The following is a 17,625-nucleotide window of genomic DNA, read 5'->3' on the forward strand; positions in this document are numbered from 1 at the left end:
AAATCAACAACAACTCCAAATAAGTCGATTTGTTTTTCATGATATCTCAGAAACTAATATTCGTAAGAGGAAGCAGATTAGTATAAACGGAGCGTTTTGAAAAGTTAGTTTTATTATAAAAAACTAAGATATTTTCTTATCTCGACTTAAGATGTTTTGTCCAAACTCCACAGATATATAGTATATAATATACATATATGGGGAATTTCATGTCAAGTGAACCAACTTTTGAAATCGATGTTTTCCGGGATGACATTTGCACCATGGTTAGTTTTTGATTTCGGAAAAAAATATTTTTTTTCGAAAGATTGAAGAAAGAGCTATCTAAACTTTAAGTTACATGGATAAGAAAAAACATTTGCTTGGCCAAAATGTCAAATTTTGACCCCCTCTAACTCAGTAAGTTCTCTACCGATCTTGTTGAAAAATTTTGTCTGAGTTATTATCTAATAGAAAATTTAATCCCGATGGGAAGACATCAATTTCAAAAGTTGCTTCACTTGACATGAAATGCCCCATGTATAAAAAATCAAATATGATATTTACAAAATTAGTTTTATTTGTTGTTTGGTTAGTGATCATTCACAAAATCAAGAAAATTTTGTATTTTCAGTTAAGCAATTAGTCAATGTATCCATGCACGTGTTAAAATAACTAGTCACGTATCTATTGAAGTATCTACTTTCCACCGTAAATGATGGGTAAAATCACTAGTTCGGGACTGTTTCCTAGAACTGCTGGGCAATGTCTGCAAAACACACTCTCTTCCATGACCTGCCTCAGATTCATCGCCATGTTACAGTTACAGATCGCTTTCATATAAAGTATTATAACCAATTTGAACCAATCGCGGGATCAGTTCTATGTCGGTTCCTTCACCTCTGGGATAATAATTAAATATAATGCATTTGTTTAGAAAATGTATATTAAAACAAACATTTATTCGATTCAAAACTTAAAACAAAGTTAATAACAAGATAAAAATAATAACAGATCAGTCTCTTTGGTTATGTGCCTCTGAACACTTACAAGCGACGACGGAACACAGATGAAGGCAAGTAAGCACTACCGGGAGCATGAGCTGCGGGAGCGCGTACTGGGGCTTGAGAAGCAAAGTTGAGGACGGGAGCAACGCCACCATTGTGAGAGTGAGAAGGACCGCCCAAAGAATCGTATTGGCCTTGGATGGCTTTTTGAGCATTGGCGGCATCTTCAGGAGTGCGGTATTTGACAAAGTGAACTTCGGGTTTGTTGTTGCCGTTCTTGTTGAGGGCATTGAGTCTGTTGGCCAAATCTCCAATATCGGCTTGTTTGTTGAGGACATAGATGGCAGTTTTTTGATCGGCAGCTTGTTTGGCCAAAGCGAGGGCAGCATCTTCGAGTCCCTTGTTTTCGGGTCCCTTGATGAAGACAACACGGAGACCTTGTTTCACACTGCCAGCAATCTTTTGGGCGGCATTGGGATCATCAAATTCACTATCGGGTGCAGAGAATGAGAAGAATTCCTTGTCGAACTCAGCGGGGGCTGAGTATGAAGGAGCAGCATAAGAAGCACCAGAATCCAAACCACCAACTCCTACACCAGATCCAGGTTGAAAGGATAAACCGCCATCGGAATGACCAACAGGTTGGTAGTTGTAACCCAATTTGTCGGCACAAGCGACTGCAACCAGGCATAAAACCTTCAAATGAAAACAAAATTATTACATTATTTTAGATCCTTAGATGATTATGGATTCGAAATCACTGAATAACACTTACGATAAAAGCACGCATTTTGATTTGTTTGTTTCTGTGTTCTAACTATTTGAAGTTCAAACTGTTTCTGTTTTTATCAAGCTATGAAACGACCTCTTTTATTTATACTTCTTAATTTGATATGACTAACACGGAGGTCTTTAATTTAAAGTCATGTATTGTAAAAATTATATTTAGTTCGTAAACAAATGATGGCTGGTTAGCTGTCGGTTTGTCCGTCCATTTGTCTGGCTGTATTGTATTGTTTAGAAACCCGCCTACAAATCGCCAGATTTCTTCTGTCTTTAATCTTTAATCAATGCATTGTACTCTAAGTATAAATAGTTTTGTTGGTTTTCCTCCACTGTGATTTTCAGCATCGTGAACGATCGCTGCCGTATAATATTTTTAATGTTGTTGTTGTCGTTTTTAAAAATATGTCTTTTGATGTCTTTTTAGTAAAACCGTCCAAATACCGAATTTTTGCATATTAATTCTAGTTGTTTTTTTGTAAAACTCGTCATAATTGATTTAAACAAAAAATGCATAATATTATTACTTCACAAATTGACTTTGACTGTCTGGGTGTTGACGAGTATTTTTTGCTTGTTTTATTTTCAAATTAAATTTTAATAAATTCCATTGTAAGTTTATTGATGGTAGTGCCGAACGAGTGATGAAGCTGGTTTTATTTCGTTGAATAATGTATTAGAACATATTTATTTATTGTTTGCTACCATTAGATCATTTAATTTCATTTGATTTTGTATTGTTTGGAATTTTGTTTAAACTTGGTCATGTCTATTGTCTTGTAATTTATTAGTTATGTGAAGAATGAATGTTGTAGTCGGCCATATTTTCTTCAAACACCTTTATAAAATCACATTCATATACAATACTGATTCTATTTTTAGGCTTAAACAGATTTCAGTCCTATTTAAAGCTTTAAACAATCGCCATTTATAGAAAGTATACCCAAAAATATTGTGCTGCCAAATAAAAATTCATATATGTGAAGATATTTTTTTGCAAATATATATTTTCTATAGAAAACATTATGTATAACAGTATTATCTATAGAAAACATTGCATATAGCTGTATTTTCTATAGACAATTGTGTATAACAGTATTTTCTAAAGAAACCATTGTGTATAACAGTCTTCCAGTATTTTCTATAGAAAACATTGTGTACAATAGTGTTTTCTATAGAAAATATTGTATTTTATAAAGAGAACATTGTGTATAGCAGTATTTTCTAAAGAAAATATTGTGTATAACAGTTTTTCAGTATTTTCTATAGAAAACCTTGTGTACAACAGTATTTTCTATAGCAAACATTTTGTATAACATTATCTTTATATATATAATTCTTCTCTACATGTGTTAGTAACTGAACTCCTCCTTAACGGCTGGACCGATTTGGATGACATTGTTTGTGTGTGTTTGAGTGGCTCCCTGGATGGTTTAGATTCGCAATTGACCTATATAGGTACAATGGGCGTGGTACCTCTCATACAAAATAAAAATTTATTAATAGCTACCGAGCGAAGCCGGGACGGTCAGCTAATTTTCTATAGAAAAAAAAACATTGTGTATAACAGTATTTTCTAAAGAGAACATTTTATAGAAAACATTGTGTATAAAAGTATTTTCTATAGAAATCTTTGTGTATAACAGTATTTTCTAAAGAAAACGTTGTGTATAACAGTCTTACAGTATTTTCTATAAAAAACATTGTGCATAACAGTGTTTTCTATAGAAAATGCTATTTTGTATAGAAAATATTATTTATGGCGTATTGATTATACATATTTGGATTAATTATTGTAAAATATTTATTAATTACACTAGTTTACAAGGTTTTTGCTCATGAATTGAAACATATGGGGATTTGTGTATTTAGGTCTTCTAACTTCGGAAAAAATATTTAAAAAAATCCTGGACGTCAAACTTTTGAGATATTTATTAAAAACGAAAAATATAAAAATGTACATTAAATTAGGACACATAAATTAAAAGTAAAGTGTTTTAGTCCTCTTTTTATAATTATTTTCATTTGTCTCCCTCGCGATACTCCAACAGTAGTCTCCTAGCATATTCTGATCCCAAAAACCTTGATAATTCCTCTCCAAAAACTTCAAATCTTCATGGAAACGCTCTCTATGTTCGTCACTCATGTGTCCGAGGTTTTCCGGGAAAAAATCCACATGAGAATGTAAAAAGTGAATTTTGAGGGATATATTTACACCCATCAGTTCAAAATTAAGTAATAAATTCGCAACAATATCTCTGTAATTTTGACTTTTCTTATTCCCCAAAAATTCTTGAACAACAAGTTTAAAAGAATTCCATGCTGCATTTTTAACATAGGTTAATAGACACTCAAATTTGGTATCAACCAAAATTTTTCTTATTTGAGGACCCACAAATATCCCTTCTTTTATTTTGGCCTCAGAAAGACTCGGGAACACGCTGCATAAATATTGAAATGCTGGTTTTGTCTTATCTAAAGCTTTTACGTAATTTTTTAATGTAAATAAGCATTTTGCAGTGTTTGTGTTATAGGAAAACCTCGATTTGACTGAATAATTTTTCAGCAAATTAAACAAAAATGGTTTGGGTTTATTTTACACTTTCTAGAAGACATTTTAAAATAGTTTTTACTTTAGAGTTTTGTATTTAATAGCGATTTATTAACTTTTATCTACAGAAAAGATGTACTTTTAAACAGTATTTATTTTATTCCCGTAAATTTTTTTCGGAATTTGTCAAGAGAATACAACTCTGAAAGTATCTAGTAGCTTCGCCAGAGTGTTGAGTACCCAAAAACAATGTAAATACTTAATTACTACAATTCGGTACACTACAGTATGCATTAGTAGTACTCAGGGCAGGTGAAAAATAAAAACCCATATATCTCAAAATTTTGACGTATAGGTGGGCAACAAAAAATGGTCAATTAACTAGCGTCCCTAGCTCTTCTCAAAAATATAAGTTTCATTCCATGAGCAAACAAAAATGTTTGATTTGTAAACTAGTGTTTTTTGCCCAATTCACAATCGGAGTCGTAGCGTTGTAAGTTGTTTGTCATAAATATTTTTCAAACAAAAAACAAAATATTAATAAAAAAAATTACGACATACAACGCTACAACGATACGACTCCAATTGTGAATTGGGCAATTGTTTTTATGGTTCTGTTATTAATATAGTTTGATATTTGAGCGGATTTTCAAATAATATGTTATTTTAATGTTTTAAAAAGTGTTAAAATTTTAATAAGAAAAAATATTATTTTTTCAATAAAATATTTAAAAATTTTGGGTTTTTATATTGTGATAGGTCGTCTCATTTCTATAAAATATTCAGTTGACTTTATGAATTTCGTAATTGGATATGAATTTTTGTTCTCCTGTGTATTTTGATACCAAAATTTTCAAGGTATTTATGCTTGTTAAAGTGATTTTCGGAAGATGACTTCATGTGGGAGATGTGGTTTGTGTTTGTGGTTTGTTTATTGGTGACCGGTTTTTTTTTATGGGCCCCCAAAGTTTCTGAAAATCAGTGGGGGCTCTAAAAAAGGTGTCATCAGTTTTTGGTTAACAGCTAATTCAGACTTTGAGATACGGTTTAACTTTATATGGCAATAATATAGCTAAGAGTCTGCCAAATAAATCTTGTTTTCCAAAAAATAGCTTTTTCGGGCACCTTTGTTGAAAAAATATTGGAAGAAATTTTTTTTTTTAATTTTTTTAGAATAACTTCCAGGGACTCCTAATTTTTCACTAACAATATTCAGCAAAGTTGTAGCTACGGTAAATCTGAATAACTCTTATGAACATATAAATGCAATCTGAACATATCTAGGTACTCTAAATAACTGTTAAAAACCACTTTGTAGCTTAAAAATTTTAGTTTTTTTTAAATTTTAACAAAATTTATTTGGCGAACTCCTAGCTATATTATTCCCATATAAAGTTAAGCCGTATCACAAAGTTTGAATTAGCTGTTAACCAAAAACTGATGACACCTTTTTTAGAGGCCCCACTGATTTTTTACTACCTTTTGGTAGTAGAGTCGAACCTATACAGTCATGATCGTCTGATTTTTTCACTGTTGCACTGTGTTATTGACCGAACTTCGGCGAAATTTGTGTTGATGCCTATATAAACTAATAATTTATGACCAATGAAGTTCTATGTCGGGAAGACATTTGTATGGGGACCGATTTCAACCAAATTTTATAAAAATGTTTTTAAAATTGCGACATGTACTAGGCGCAGCTCAATAAACTTACCATTTTATGATTTAAAGCTAGGAATGTTTCTATGAATATATTTCAAACATAGACATTTTACATTAATTTTGCATGTGTTTTGTTTTTGTTAAAATTTTTGTTACAATAACAAAATCATGTAAAATTTACACTCCAAGTACACGCTTGTACGCACATACAATTTTTTGAAAATAAGCGAATTCTAAACAATTTCTGCCATTTACCATTTTTCATGATTTTTTTAAAGTAAAAAAATTTGATATTTTCACATAAGAAATATATTTTTTGCTTTAATTTGTTATTATAACTCCGAAACTACTGAGCCGATTGAAACGCAACATATGTATATGTGGAAATTTGCATATATGTAGCATGAAGAAAATGACCCATAATCATAGTCAAAGACTAAAGTCGGTTCTTTTTAAAAACAACTTTAAAATAAAAACCTACTTTTTATTAATTTGCAACTATAGTCAAAATTAAAGTATGTTTTAAATTGAACCGACTTTCACTGGGTGCCAGCGCAAATGTAGAAAATTTTTTCATACAATATACAACAAAAAACAGACAAATGGCAACGCTGAACTGCTGACATACAAAATTAAAAAAAAAAACAAAAAAGGTAAACAATAAAAGTAACAGGGACAACTAAAGAAAAAAAAGTTGTTTGTAGTAGAAAAATGGAAAAGATACGATTAATATCATAATTAGGATATTTTGTTACTAATTTTATTGATAACTGTTCAATAATTGCAAAATCTCTACCAATATCTTGTAACTTAAACATTTTTTACTTTTTGCCGAACATTTTTAATTGGTGAAGAACAGCTGATGCTGTTGTTAAACGAGTTAATAACAGCTTCAGCTAGTTTTATATTTAGAGTCGACTTCAACGTCAGAAATACTTTAACGTGTCTATGATAGACCTAAAGTCCACTCTTAAGTAAAGGTGTGTTTAATTCTCTTAAAGTATTCTTTATTTTTGACTATGATTATGGGCCAATGTCTTTAGAATTCAGTCAATCAAAGAAGAACATTAACTACTCAATTTTATGTGTATCAAACAAGAAAGTAAAATTTTATGAAAATGTGCGAATTCACTTAATTGTGAATAAATTCGAAAAGAATCAATCGATTTTTATGATCGATATCTCATTTTGTTACTATTATATGCGGCTTTGCGAAAAAGTAATAAACCTGAACAAGTTCTGCCGTTTTCGATTTTTCATGAAAACACAAAAATTTGGTTTTTCACGTAAAACATATATTTTTTGCTTCAATTTGTTATTGTAACTCCAAAACTACTGAGCCGATTAAAACTCAATATATAAACAGATTAAAAGTTGTGTAAATTTGATCTTTGGATTTAGTATTTAGATGACGGAGAACAATTTAAGATGTTGGGATCATCAAAAATTAAAAATAGGGGCCACTCTAATGCCCATTAAGTATACCTATAAAAATGATAATCGAGTTTCTACCAAGATTTAAGAGAGTTCCGGTCCCTTCCCGTTCAAGAGTACATATTTTGATTATTATTCTTGGGGAAATCGGTGAAAATAATTCCACTGAGCTGAGCTAGAGAAAAGAAGTGCCACTGAAAAGACACTTTGGCCTTACTACGTTGGGATTTGGAGCCTTATTTAAAGAAATGGTCGACGTTTCAAAACTTAATTCTCCTATTCCTCTGGCATTATTGATGTGTACATTTTCTATTGGGAGACGGTGCAGGAATCGTGAAATCTTAAAGAAAATGTGACCAATTTTATCAGAGAAATTAGCACAGCCAGTTCTAGTATTCTCTTGTCAGAATACTAGAACTGGCTGTGTCCAAAAAACCGGAAAATTCAAAAAAACCGGTTAAACGGTTTCGATTTTTTTCTTCAAAAAACCAACCGGATTATATTAAATTTTTGTTTAATATGAAAAAGGTCTCCTTAAATTTATTTTTATTTTTGGATGCTAGAGTAACTTCGGGTATTGTGGACTATGCGTATAATGTGGACCAGTGTCTTTTTTCAGGAACTATTGAAGGTATAATAAAACTGATTTGTCGTACATTTTACAATTTGATTGAAACGAAAATTGCACATGTGCTTTCATGAGTAATTGATATGTTGGCTTTTTATTCTTGTATTGAAATTAATGCGGGTGCTCAACATTTTTTTCGGCCCAAGTAAGAAACAAAATTTGGTACAGTTACTTGGTAGAATTTAATGTTTGGTTGTTTTATATAGTTAAAGTGGACACGTAGTTTTGCATATATTTGGTAAAAATATTTTTTTACCACTGTAACCCAAGTTCGTGTAATTTGGACCACTTAAATTACTTGATTCTGTACTACTGGTCCATATTACCCGACAATAACTATGTACTTTGTAAGCAATCTATCTAAGCCAAGAACGCGACTTTTTAGTTTGTATTAATAAAAATATATTGAAATTAAATTTTTTAATCATTCATGATTAGCTGGTTCATGAATTTTATGTATTAAATACTAGTCCATATTATCCTCCAATTTTTTTAATGCTGGTTTTTGGGTTCCGTACAATATTTTCACATACATTTTTTATCCTTTGACGGAAAAAATTTTCAACTGCAAAAACAATTATAGAATACATTAGCTAATTTATTGCTTCACAACTTTTTTAATATCCATATACATATATTGTGGCCAAAATTTTGAAAATACAAAACGGTAGTCCACATTACCCGAAGTTACTCTAATAGGAAATGTGTACTAAATCTTCGGAAATTTGTCATTTTTGAATTCTTAAGGATATTATTACCTTGTGAATTGACCAATTAAATTAAACACTGATAGTTAAAATTTTAAAAAATTTAAACAATAATTATTTTATTAAACTAAATAAAAAACAACAATAATAACACTTATATATAAAATTCAACTTCTTAAAATCTTTATGAACGTACAACCGAAGCAGGCAAATAAGCAGATCCTGGAGCAGATGCTGCGTATGCGGGAGCAGACACTGGAGCGCTTGATGCAAAGTTCAATACAGGAGCAACACCACCATTATGAGATTGAGAAGAACCTCCCAAAGAATCGTATTGGCCTTGAATGGCTTTTTGGGCGTTGGCAGCATCCTCTGGGGTGCGGTATTTGACGAAATGTACTTCAGGCTTGTTGTTGTTATTCTTGTTGGCAGAATTGAGTTTGTTGGCCAAATCTGAGAGATCAGCTTGTTTGTTGAGAACATAGATGGCAGTCTTTTGACCAGCAGCCTGTTTGGCTAAACCAAGAGCAGCATCTTCCAAACCACTGTGTTCAGGACCCTTAATGAAAATAACGCGAAGACCTTGTTTGATGGCATTGGAGTGTTGGTTTGAAGCAGCGGGATCATTGAAGTCGTCATCGTTAGCGCTGAATGTATAAAATTCCTTTTCAAGTTCAGCTTGGGGAGCATATGATGGAGATGCGTGGGAAGCTTCAGCATTATATCCTTGAGGAGCAAAAGAAGGAACATTATCCGATGAAGAACCATATGAGCCACTAGGAGCGAATGATAATCCGGCAGCGGAATGATCAACAGGTTGATAGTTGTAGCCCAATTGATCGGCACAGGCAACAGCCACTAAACAGAGAACAATGAAAGTGCGCATTTTGCTAGGATTATGCTAGGTTAGATATGGTTTTTGAGGTTTTTAGTATTATCAATTGAATTGTTCGTTAAAGTATGATGTTCTTCAATCCACCCTCTACCATTTATATTGCTAGATATATTTTCTAACAAATACCTCATTAGCAGAGATATAAAACAGCAGCACTCATAATTTGTCAATTTGTATAAAATTGCAATAAGTTAAAATTAGTTATTGTTGGTTTCCCTAAGTTTTTATAAACATTTCAAATTTGCACTAAAAAATTAAGTGTCTGGTATGCATAAAGCAGAGTAGACAAAAGTGTATGAATTTTTTTGTTTGAAAGATTGACCGACAAATTGTTTTTTTTGTTTGTATAATAAAAGCAAATGAATGAGTTTTCATTGTTAAAATCCCATAATTTATGATAAATTTAATTTGCTTTAGTAAATGTAGATTCTGTGCAATATTTTAAAAAGATCTTATACAACCACTTGTGAGCATAATAGGAATTCAAAGTAGGCTCCCTCAGATATCTTTCTATTTTAAAAAACTTTTTCAGTTTTTATGCCAGAAAACCTGCAATGGCATACCTATGTAAGTATATGATAAAAAAAAGTTTCAAAATTCTTTTTAACTACCTTTTGAGAAACATATGCATTACACTGTACCTCGAAAACAATAGTCGCCGTACACCCCCTAATAAAATGCAGTTCTGCAACACAGTTTCGACATTTTTTTTTATTTTTTTTTTTGCCGAACGTAGAGGTCACCTTTTTACATTTTTTGTTTTATCTTTGCAATTTACAGTTGGATCTTAAAGTATGATATATCAATGTTTTTGTATCGGGAAGACCAATGTTTTGCTCTAATGGCCATTGACCTCAAGTATACCGTTCTAATATTTATCCACCAGATCTTTGTTCCTACCCTAATGTACCAATCTGATGTCAGAAAATTGAAGATCCACAGAATAGTCTGCATTTACCGTCGGATGTATAAGTATGATGTAACGAAATCGTGTCTTTTTGTCAAAGACAATTCGACAAAATTTGGTACAAGCTTTTCTATTACTCCAAGAAAGAAGTCTATTGAATTTTATTAGAATCGGACAATTATTTCTCCTAGCTTTCATAAATATCTTAGTTTTATAGATATCCAAACGAAATTCAGCATAAATAAGTTTTATGTAAGCCGAACTCGCACCACCAAATTGTAACGATCGGTCCATAATTAGTCATAGCTCCTATATAAGCCCCACTTCCGAAAATCACTTCAACTAGCATAAATTTCAAATTTAACAAAACCAAGTTATATGTATATATATAGAAGTCCTTTCCTCAAATTACATAACGGTCGGTCATAGTAAAAATGTAAAAAGGCTGCAAAAAAAAATATTTTTAGCGGGTGTACGGCGCACTAAGATGGTACACTTGTAAGATGGTACACTCTAATATACATATACATACATATACAGGTAGGACTCCATTTACGCGGTTTGTTGGGCCCAAAAAAATAGCGTGTAAATCAAATTCGCGTAAAACGAGGTTCTAATTTAGAACGAAATGTTAGCTGCTTAATATAAAATTAAATCAAAACAAAATAAGAAAAATACGATTTTGAATAAAAAATTGTGTTGTAAACTTCTTATTAATTTTAGGTAAGTTAACTGATGTTAACTGCACTTTTAACTTACCTGCACAAAATATCGTGCAAAGTTGGTTGTGCAGGTAAGTAAAAATTACTGTAGTCACTTTAAATGACAGCGGACGTAACTACACAAAAATTTAAAATCGAGTTTTTGATTGATTGAACAATTGCCATTGATTGATTGAAAAATACTCTATTATTATTGATTTTATAACGTATACTGTAAAAACAATAAAAATGTAGTTACGTCCGTTTGTATTTATGTCGACGATATATACTTTAAGTAAACTTATTTTATTTGCACTTTTAAAAACTTACTTAAAACAAAAGCGAAGTAAAAACTCAACTAAAAAAATATTTCTTCTCGAAAATTAAGGAAAAAATGTCAATTCAAAAAACAAAATATTAGAATACATAAAAGATATCAAAACATAACAAAAAATTCATAAAAATTAACGAAGTTTTCAAAAAAGAAATCTGTATTCGCTTGTGTTTTTTTTCGTTTCTTGTTGTTTGTTGACGCGTTATATAAAAAAAAGTCGCGTATTTAAAAAAATGGTTGCTAATTTGAGTTCGCGTTATATCGTATTCGCGTAAATAAAGTACCGCGTAAATGGAGGCTTACCTGTACTTATATTCAGGCTATTTGTTCATATTTTATAAAAAAGACAGGAAGGTAATATTAATCTAACACACACCTTAGTAGACTTAACATTTTCAGTCCATCCGTCTGGCTGACTGTCCAGGGCAAATAAATCGAAGAAATTTTAGAGGCTTTTTAAACCACTTAAGTAATGAGAAGTTTTTTTTTATTTTTGTAAAATTGTGAATTTTTTTAAACGTTTCTCCACATAATTTATGATAACTCAAAAATAAACTTAGAAAAGTTTAGATCCGTTTAATGATTGTGTTTTAAGCGCCTCAGTAGTTTCGGTGTTATAATAATTTAAAGAGCCTCTAAATTTGTTTCGATGTGTTATCTATCCAAAGATGAAGCCTGTTGAAACTCGTAAAATCGGACCAAAAATGTCCTCTCGAAATAGGACTTATTCGGCCATAAATGCTTGATTTATATAGATTTCCACACAAATTTTTCCACAAATAAGCGAATCGATTCATAATTCTAATGAGCATAAAACTCTTAAAAATTTTGGTATCCAGAAAGGCATAGTGTAGCAGAAAATGTGCTCCTTTGGTTATAAATTGCCACTGTCATAAAATTCAGAATTTGGGAATAAGAAAAGAGTTGAATTTGAGCGACATAACGTCTCGAAAATCTGATGTGAAATTCTTCAGCGCTACTCAAACCATTGACAATAGTTCTTACACTCTAGTCCCAGGCTTTCGACCTAGGTTTTTCAAATTTTGTCGGCCTGTGTTATTAAAAGGTGTCAATGTTATTAACATTAATTTTAAGAAACAAATATAGTAGAAAACAAGTAAGAAAGTATAGTCGGTCAAGCCCGACCATGTAATACGCTACACTAAGTAAATGAGCAAAAATATTTTTCTCATTTTATGGGAGCTATGACCAATTATGGACCGATCGCTATATCGATAGGTTGAGATTTATGTCCATATGAAAGTTATTTTTGTTGAATTTTATGTGTATACCAACATTTTTAAGAGATTTATACTCGTTAAAGTGATTATCGGAAGCAGGTCTTACATGTGCAGCTATTACTAATTATGGACCGATCATAATAAAATTTGGTGATGTGAATTCCGTATATATAAAACTTATTTGAAGAAAAATTTGTGGAGATACATATATAAATTAAACATTTATGACAGATAAAGTCCAATTTTGGGAGGACATTTGTATGGGGGCTAGGTGAAATAATGGACCGGTAAAAAAATTATATGTACCAATTTTTATCGAAATATCTTAAAAATTGCGACCTTTACTTTGCGCACAAAGTTTACATGGCCAGACAGCCAGACGGACGGACATCATTTAATCGGAAAGTGATTTTGAGTCGATCGGTATATTTTAAGGTGGTGTTGGGACAATATTTTTGCACGTTACAAACATCTACATAAACGCATTATACCCTCCCCACTTGGCGGTGTAGGGTATAAAAAACAAATAAAACTGGTAAACAAAAAAACAGTTTTTGCATTTAACATGAACATTTTTGTCAATCAATGAAATTACGTTATTTTGTTATAATGTAATATTAACGTGAATGTATCTGTATGATTTTCTTCTGTACTTTGCTTCGGAAATGTCTCTTTGTAATGTCCAACTGCAGTCCGCCAGCATTCGTGGAACCCACTGATATCGTTTTTCTATCGTAGAAATGTCTTGGTGGAATCATTCACCGGTTTCATCGCTGAAGGCACCTAAATTATTAGGAAAGAAATATGTATGTAGGAAATGTATATTCAATGACATATTACAGCCCAAATCCTTATAAGTAGAGACAATACTATTATGGTGCTTGATCTGTGATTTCCGAGAAAATTTAAGGTCACGTTTATTAAAAATTCACTGCCAGATTTGAGGACCAACAAATATGGATTTATTAATTTTTGCATCACTCATTTTAGGGAATTTTTCTTTCAAATATAAAAAGCCAACACCACTCCTATCCATAGCTTTCATGAAGTTTTTCATGAGCCCAAGCTTTATGTGTAAAGCTTGTTCTGGAGTAATAGATTTTATGTTTGCCAAGTCTTTCTGATCATAATAATCACTTAAATTTGAAACCACAAAATACAAGTACTCTCTTTAGATATTAAAAACTCTGATTGTGAAAATGCAACTTAATCTAAAATTTATGGGTAGTAGGATGAATGCTGAATAAGTAAAAAAACAGTGCACAGTTAAATAGATTTTTGCTTATGCATTTATAATTTTCTTTCAGCTTATACATGTGGGAGAATTTAAATTCATCACATATGATAGCACTGCACAGTGAGGCAGAATCAAAATTTGTTGGAAATAAGTCTGGTAATTCTAAACGGCTGATCCGATCTGGATAAAAATTTTGATAAAAAATAGGTTACATTCCGAAGGGCGTAGGGGCGTCTTTTTTACCCCAAAATGATCTTCGTAAAGATACCTTATAGAAAAATATATAATTGTTATATGTTCTTAAAGAAAGTTTATTTTTAATAAAAAAAGAGTTAAGTCACCATTTCGCCCAAAAAAACACAAAAATCAACTATTTTTTGAATATTTAAATTGAAAATCGTTTATTTTTGGGTCCATAATTAATATTGCTCTGAAATCTTTTTTATGTTATTCGTAATTTAGCAAAATTTTAAAATTTCAATTTTGAAATACCTATAACTCGGAAATTATCTAGATATATAAAAATGAAATGGTCCATGTATGTAATGTCATCACGTGAGAACGGCTGGAGCGATTTGGCTGATTTTTCTTTTATTCGATTCGAAATTTTTAGGAGATGGTTTGTAAAGAAAAAAATTCAAAAATTCCTAGTCCTAGTAAGAGATAAATAGCACACGCAAGGTACCCAACTTTGAGCCCACATAGCGCCCCCCTGATCAGTGTAATATTTATAAAGGTTAAACTACTATTATGATTACAAAGAAAATGTCTTACCAATTACTTGTTCTTTGATTTGAAATGTATGTGAATGAATGACTCGAAACAAACTGATATACAATAATGAAATTAAACACTGATAGTTAAAATTTTAAAAAATTTAAACAATAATTATTTTATTAAACTAAATAAAAAACAACAATAATAACACTTATATATAAAATTCAACTTCTTAAAATCTTTATGAACGTACAACCGAAGCAGGCAAATAAGCAGATCCTGGAGCAGATGCTGCGTATGCGGGAGCAGACACTGGAGCGCTTGATGCAAAGTTCAATACAGGAGCAACACCACCATTATGAGATTGAGAAGAACCTCCCAAAGAATCGTATTGGCCTTGAATGGCTTTTTGGGCGTTGGCAGCATCCTCTGGGGTGCGGTATTTGACGAAATGTACTTCAGGCTTGTTGTTGTTATTCTTGTTGGCAGAATTGAGTTTGTTGGCCAAATCTGAGAGATCAGCTTGTTTGTTGAGAACATAGATGGCAGTCTTTTGACCAGTAGCCTGTTTGGCTAAAGCAAGAGCAGCATCTTCCAAACCACTGTGTTCAGGACCCTTAATGAAAATAACGCGAAGACCTTGTTTGATGGCATTGGAGTATTGGTTTGAAGCAGCGGGATCATTGAAGTCGTCATCGTTAGCGCTGAATGTATAAAATTCCTTTTCAAGTTCAGCTTGGGGAGCATATGATGGAGATGCGTGGGAAGCTTCAGCATTATATCCTTGAGGAGCATAAGAAGGAACATTATCCGATGAAGAACCATATGAGCCACTAGGAGCGAATGATAGTCCGGCAGCGGAATGAGCAACAGGTTGATAGTTGTAGCCCAATTGATCGGCACAGGCAACAGCCACTAAACAGAGAACAATAAAGGCACGCATTTTGATTTAACTTGGAAATGTTGAAAGTATGTGAGTTAGTTTTTTAGTATTGTCAATTGAATTGTTCGTTAAAGTATGATTTTCTTCAGTCCACCCTCTATCATTTATATTGTTAGATGTATTTCTTAGCTAACAATTATTTCTTTAGCAGATACATAAAACTGCAGCTGTTTGTATAAAATTGCAATAACTTATGTTTTGTTGATGGTTTCCCTTAGATTTTAACAAACATTTTAAATTTGCACATAAATGTTTGTTTTATACACATAAATTGATGTTTGCTAGTGTGACCGAAGAATTGTTTAATTTTTGTATTATATTTGTTATGTTAATTAAAATATCATGAATTATGGTGAACTTAAATTTAAAAAATAATAAAAACCAGTGTGTCTATAAATAGTTCTATGCCGAATAAAAATTCTGTACATGTGAATGATTTTGAGATATATATTCTCGATTATTGCTTGTCACAAATTTGGTATAAATATTAGATTTATTCAACATTTGTGAACGCATTTTACAAAAAAATTAACAAAAGTCGTGTAAATAAATTGTCTTCCTTATTTTTAACAAGCTTGAAAATTTTGTCTGACTTAATTTCTATTACATTTGCTCTTAATTTCTTAATAATAGATAATGCCATAACAAGCTTGCCAGATTAGAGCATCACATCCCATATCATTAATGACGGACTATATTAAAATGACTCTAAAGAAAACTTTGTTTAGTTCCGTAGATCTCACCAATTCTTATTAAAATCATTGGATCTAGACACAATAAATTTATTTCCATCAAAACATATCAAAAACAAGTAAGAAAGTATGGTCGGTCAAGCCCGACCATGTAATACCCTACACTAAGTAAATGAGCAAAAATATTTTTCTTTTAAAATAAATAATTATTTATTATATTAATAATAATTTATTTTCGTGAATGATTTTTGGAAGAGGGCCTTATATGAGCGCTATGACCAATTATGAACTGATCACCATGAAATAAGGTCGTGTCATTTATGTCTATATGAAAGTTGTTTATGTTGAATTTTATGTGTATACCAAATTTGATGACATGAATTTTGTATATATAAAACTTATTTGGAGCGAATTTTGTGTAGATACATATATAAATGAAACATTTATGACCGATAAAGTCCAAAATCGGCGACATCTTTTAATCGGCTCAGAAAGTGATCGGTCGGTATACTTTAAGGTGTGCGTTACAAACATCTGCTCAAACGCATTATACCCTCCCCACTATAGTGATGTAGGGTATAGTTATGAAAATAAATAATGGAAATGCATCAAGTATTTTGACGTAAGTCTTTCTTGTTTATTCAAAAAAAATTTTTTAATAACTTATGCTTTTGTCTTTTTATACCCTCCACCACCACAAGTGGTTGAATGAGGGTATATATAAGTTTGTCATTCAGTGTGTAACATTGAGAAATATTCATCTGAGACCCAACAAAGTATATATTTTCTTGATCGTTATGAAATTCTAAGTCGATTGAGCCATGTCCGTCTCTGTAAAACACGCTCACGTCCAAAATACACAAACAAAATTGATAGACTTGCAAAAAAAATGTTTATTGTTGTCCTAAGCAGTTTGGTATTGAAAATCAGCAAAATCGGTTCAATAGAACCAGAGCTATGAACAAAAATGTGAGACAAGCTAAAAAAAAATTTACAATTTTTACATATTTTTGGATATTTGTGTAAATATATTGCTGATAATACCATAATACGAATAACTTGTTATTCTTTAGACTCTTCAAATGATATATACATTAGTGTGTCATAAAAAAATTTTTTTTTTCTTATTTTCATGGGTGCTCAAGCATAATTAAAAAGCTTATAGGGTAGAGTATTTTTGAGATTTTTCGGAAGAGGTTTGGAGGTC

The 17,625-nt window shown here is 31.5% G+C and overlaps 3 protein-coding genes across 3 annotated transcripts; all 3 read right to left on the bottom strand.

The window, feature by feature from the left end:
• Positions 1-1,025: 1,025 nt before the first annotated feature.
• Positions 1,026-1,776, bottom strand: LOC135949584 (uncharacterized). Its single transcript, XM_065499179.1, has 2 exons — positions 1,762-1,776; positions 1,026-1,682 (listed from the first exon to the last, which is right to left on the bottom strand). The coding sequence occupies exons 1-2, from the start codon at positions 1,774-1,776 to the stop codon at positions 1,026-1,028; spliced, it is 672 nt and encodes a 223-aa protein (XP_065355251.1).
• Positions 1,777-8,935: 7,159 nt separating this feature from the next.
• Positions 8,936-9,637, bottom strand: LOC135951316 (uncharacterized). Its single transcript, XM_065500949.1, has one exon. The coding sequence runs from the start codon at positions 9,635-9,637 to the stop codon at positions 8,936-8,938; it is 702 nt and encodes a 233-aa protein (XP_065357021.1).
• A 5,387-nt stretch (positions 9,638-15,024) lies between these two features.
• Positions 15,025-15,726, bottom strand: LOC135951323 (uncharacterized). Its single transcript, XM_065500961.1, has one exon. The coding sequence runs from the start codon at positions 15,724-15,726 to the stop codon at positions 15,025-15,027; it is 702 nt and encodes a 233-aa protein (XP_065357033.1).
• Between the last annotated feature and the right edge of the window lie 1,899 nt (positions 15,727-17,625).

Source organism: Calliphora vicina, chromosome 1 (genome assembly GCF_958450345.1).
Source record: "Calliphora vicina chromosome 1, idCalVici1.1, whole genome shotgun sequence".
NCBI lineage: Eukaryota > Metazoa > Arthropoda > Insecta > Diptera > Calliphoridae > Calliphora > Calliphora vicina.

Coding starts and splice junctions, on each gene's coding strand:
- LOC135951316 (XM_065500949.1), bottom strand. CDS start 9,637: ATGCGCACTTTCATTGTTCTCTGTTTAGTGGCTGTTGCCTGTGCCGAT.
- LOC135951323 (XM_065500961.1), bottom strand. CDS start 15,726: ATGCGTGCCTTTATTGTTCTCTGTTTAGTGGCTGTTGCCTGTGCCGAT.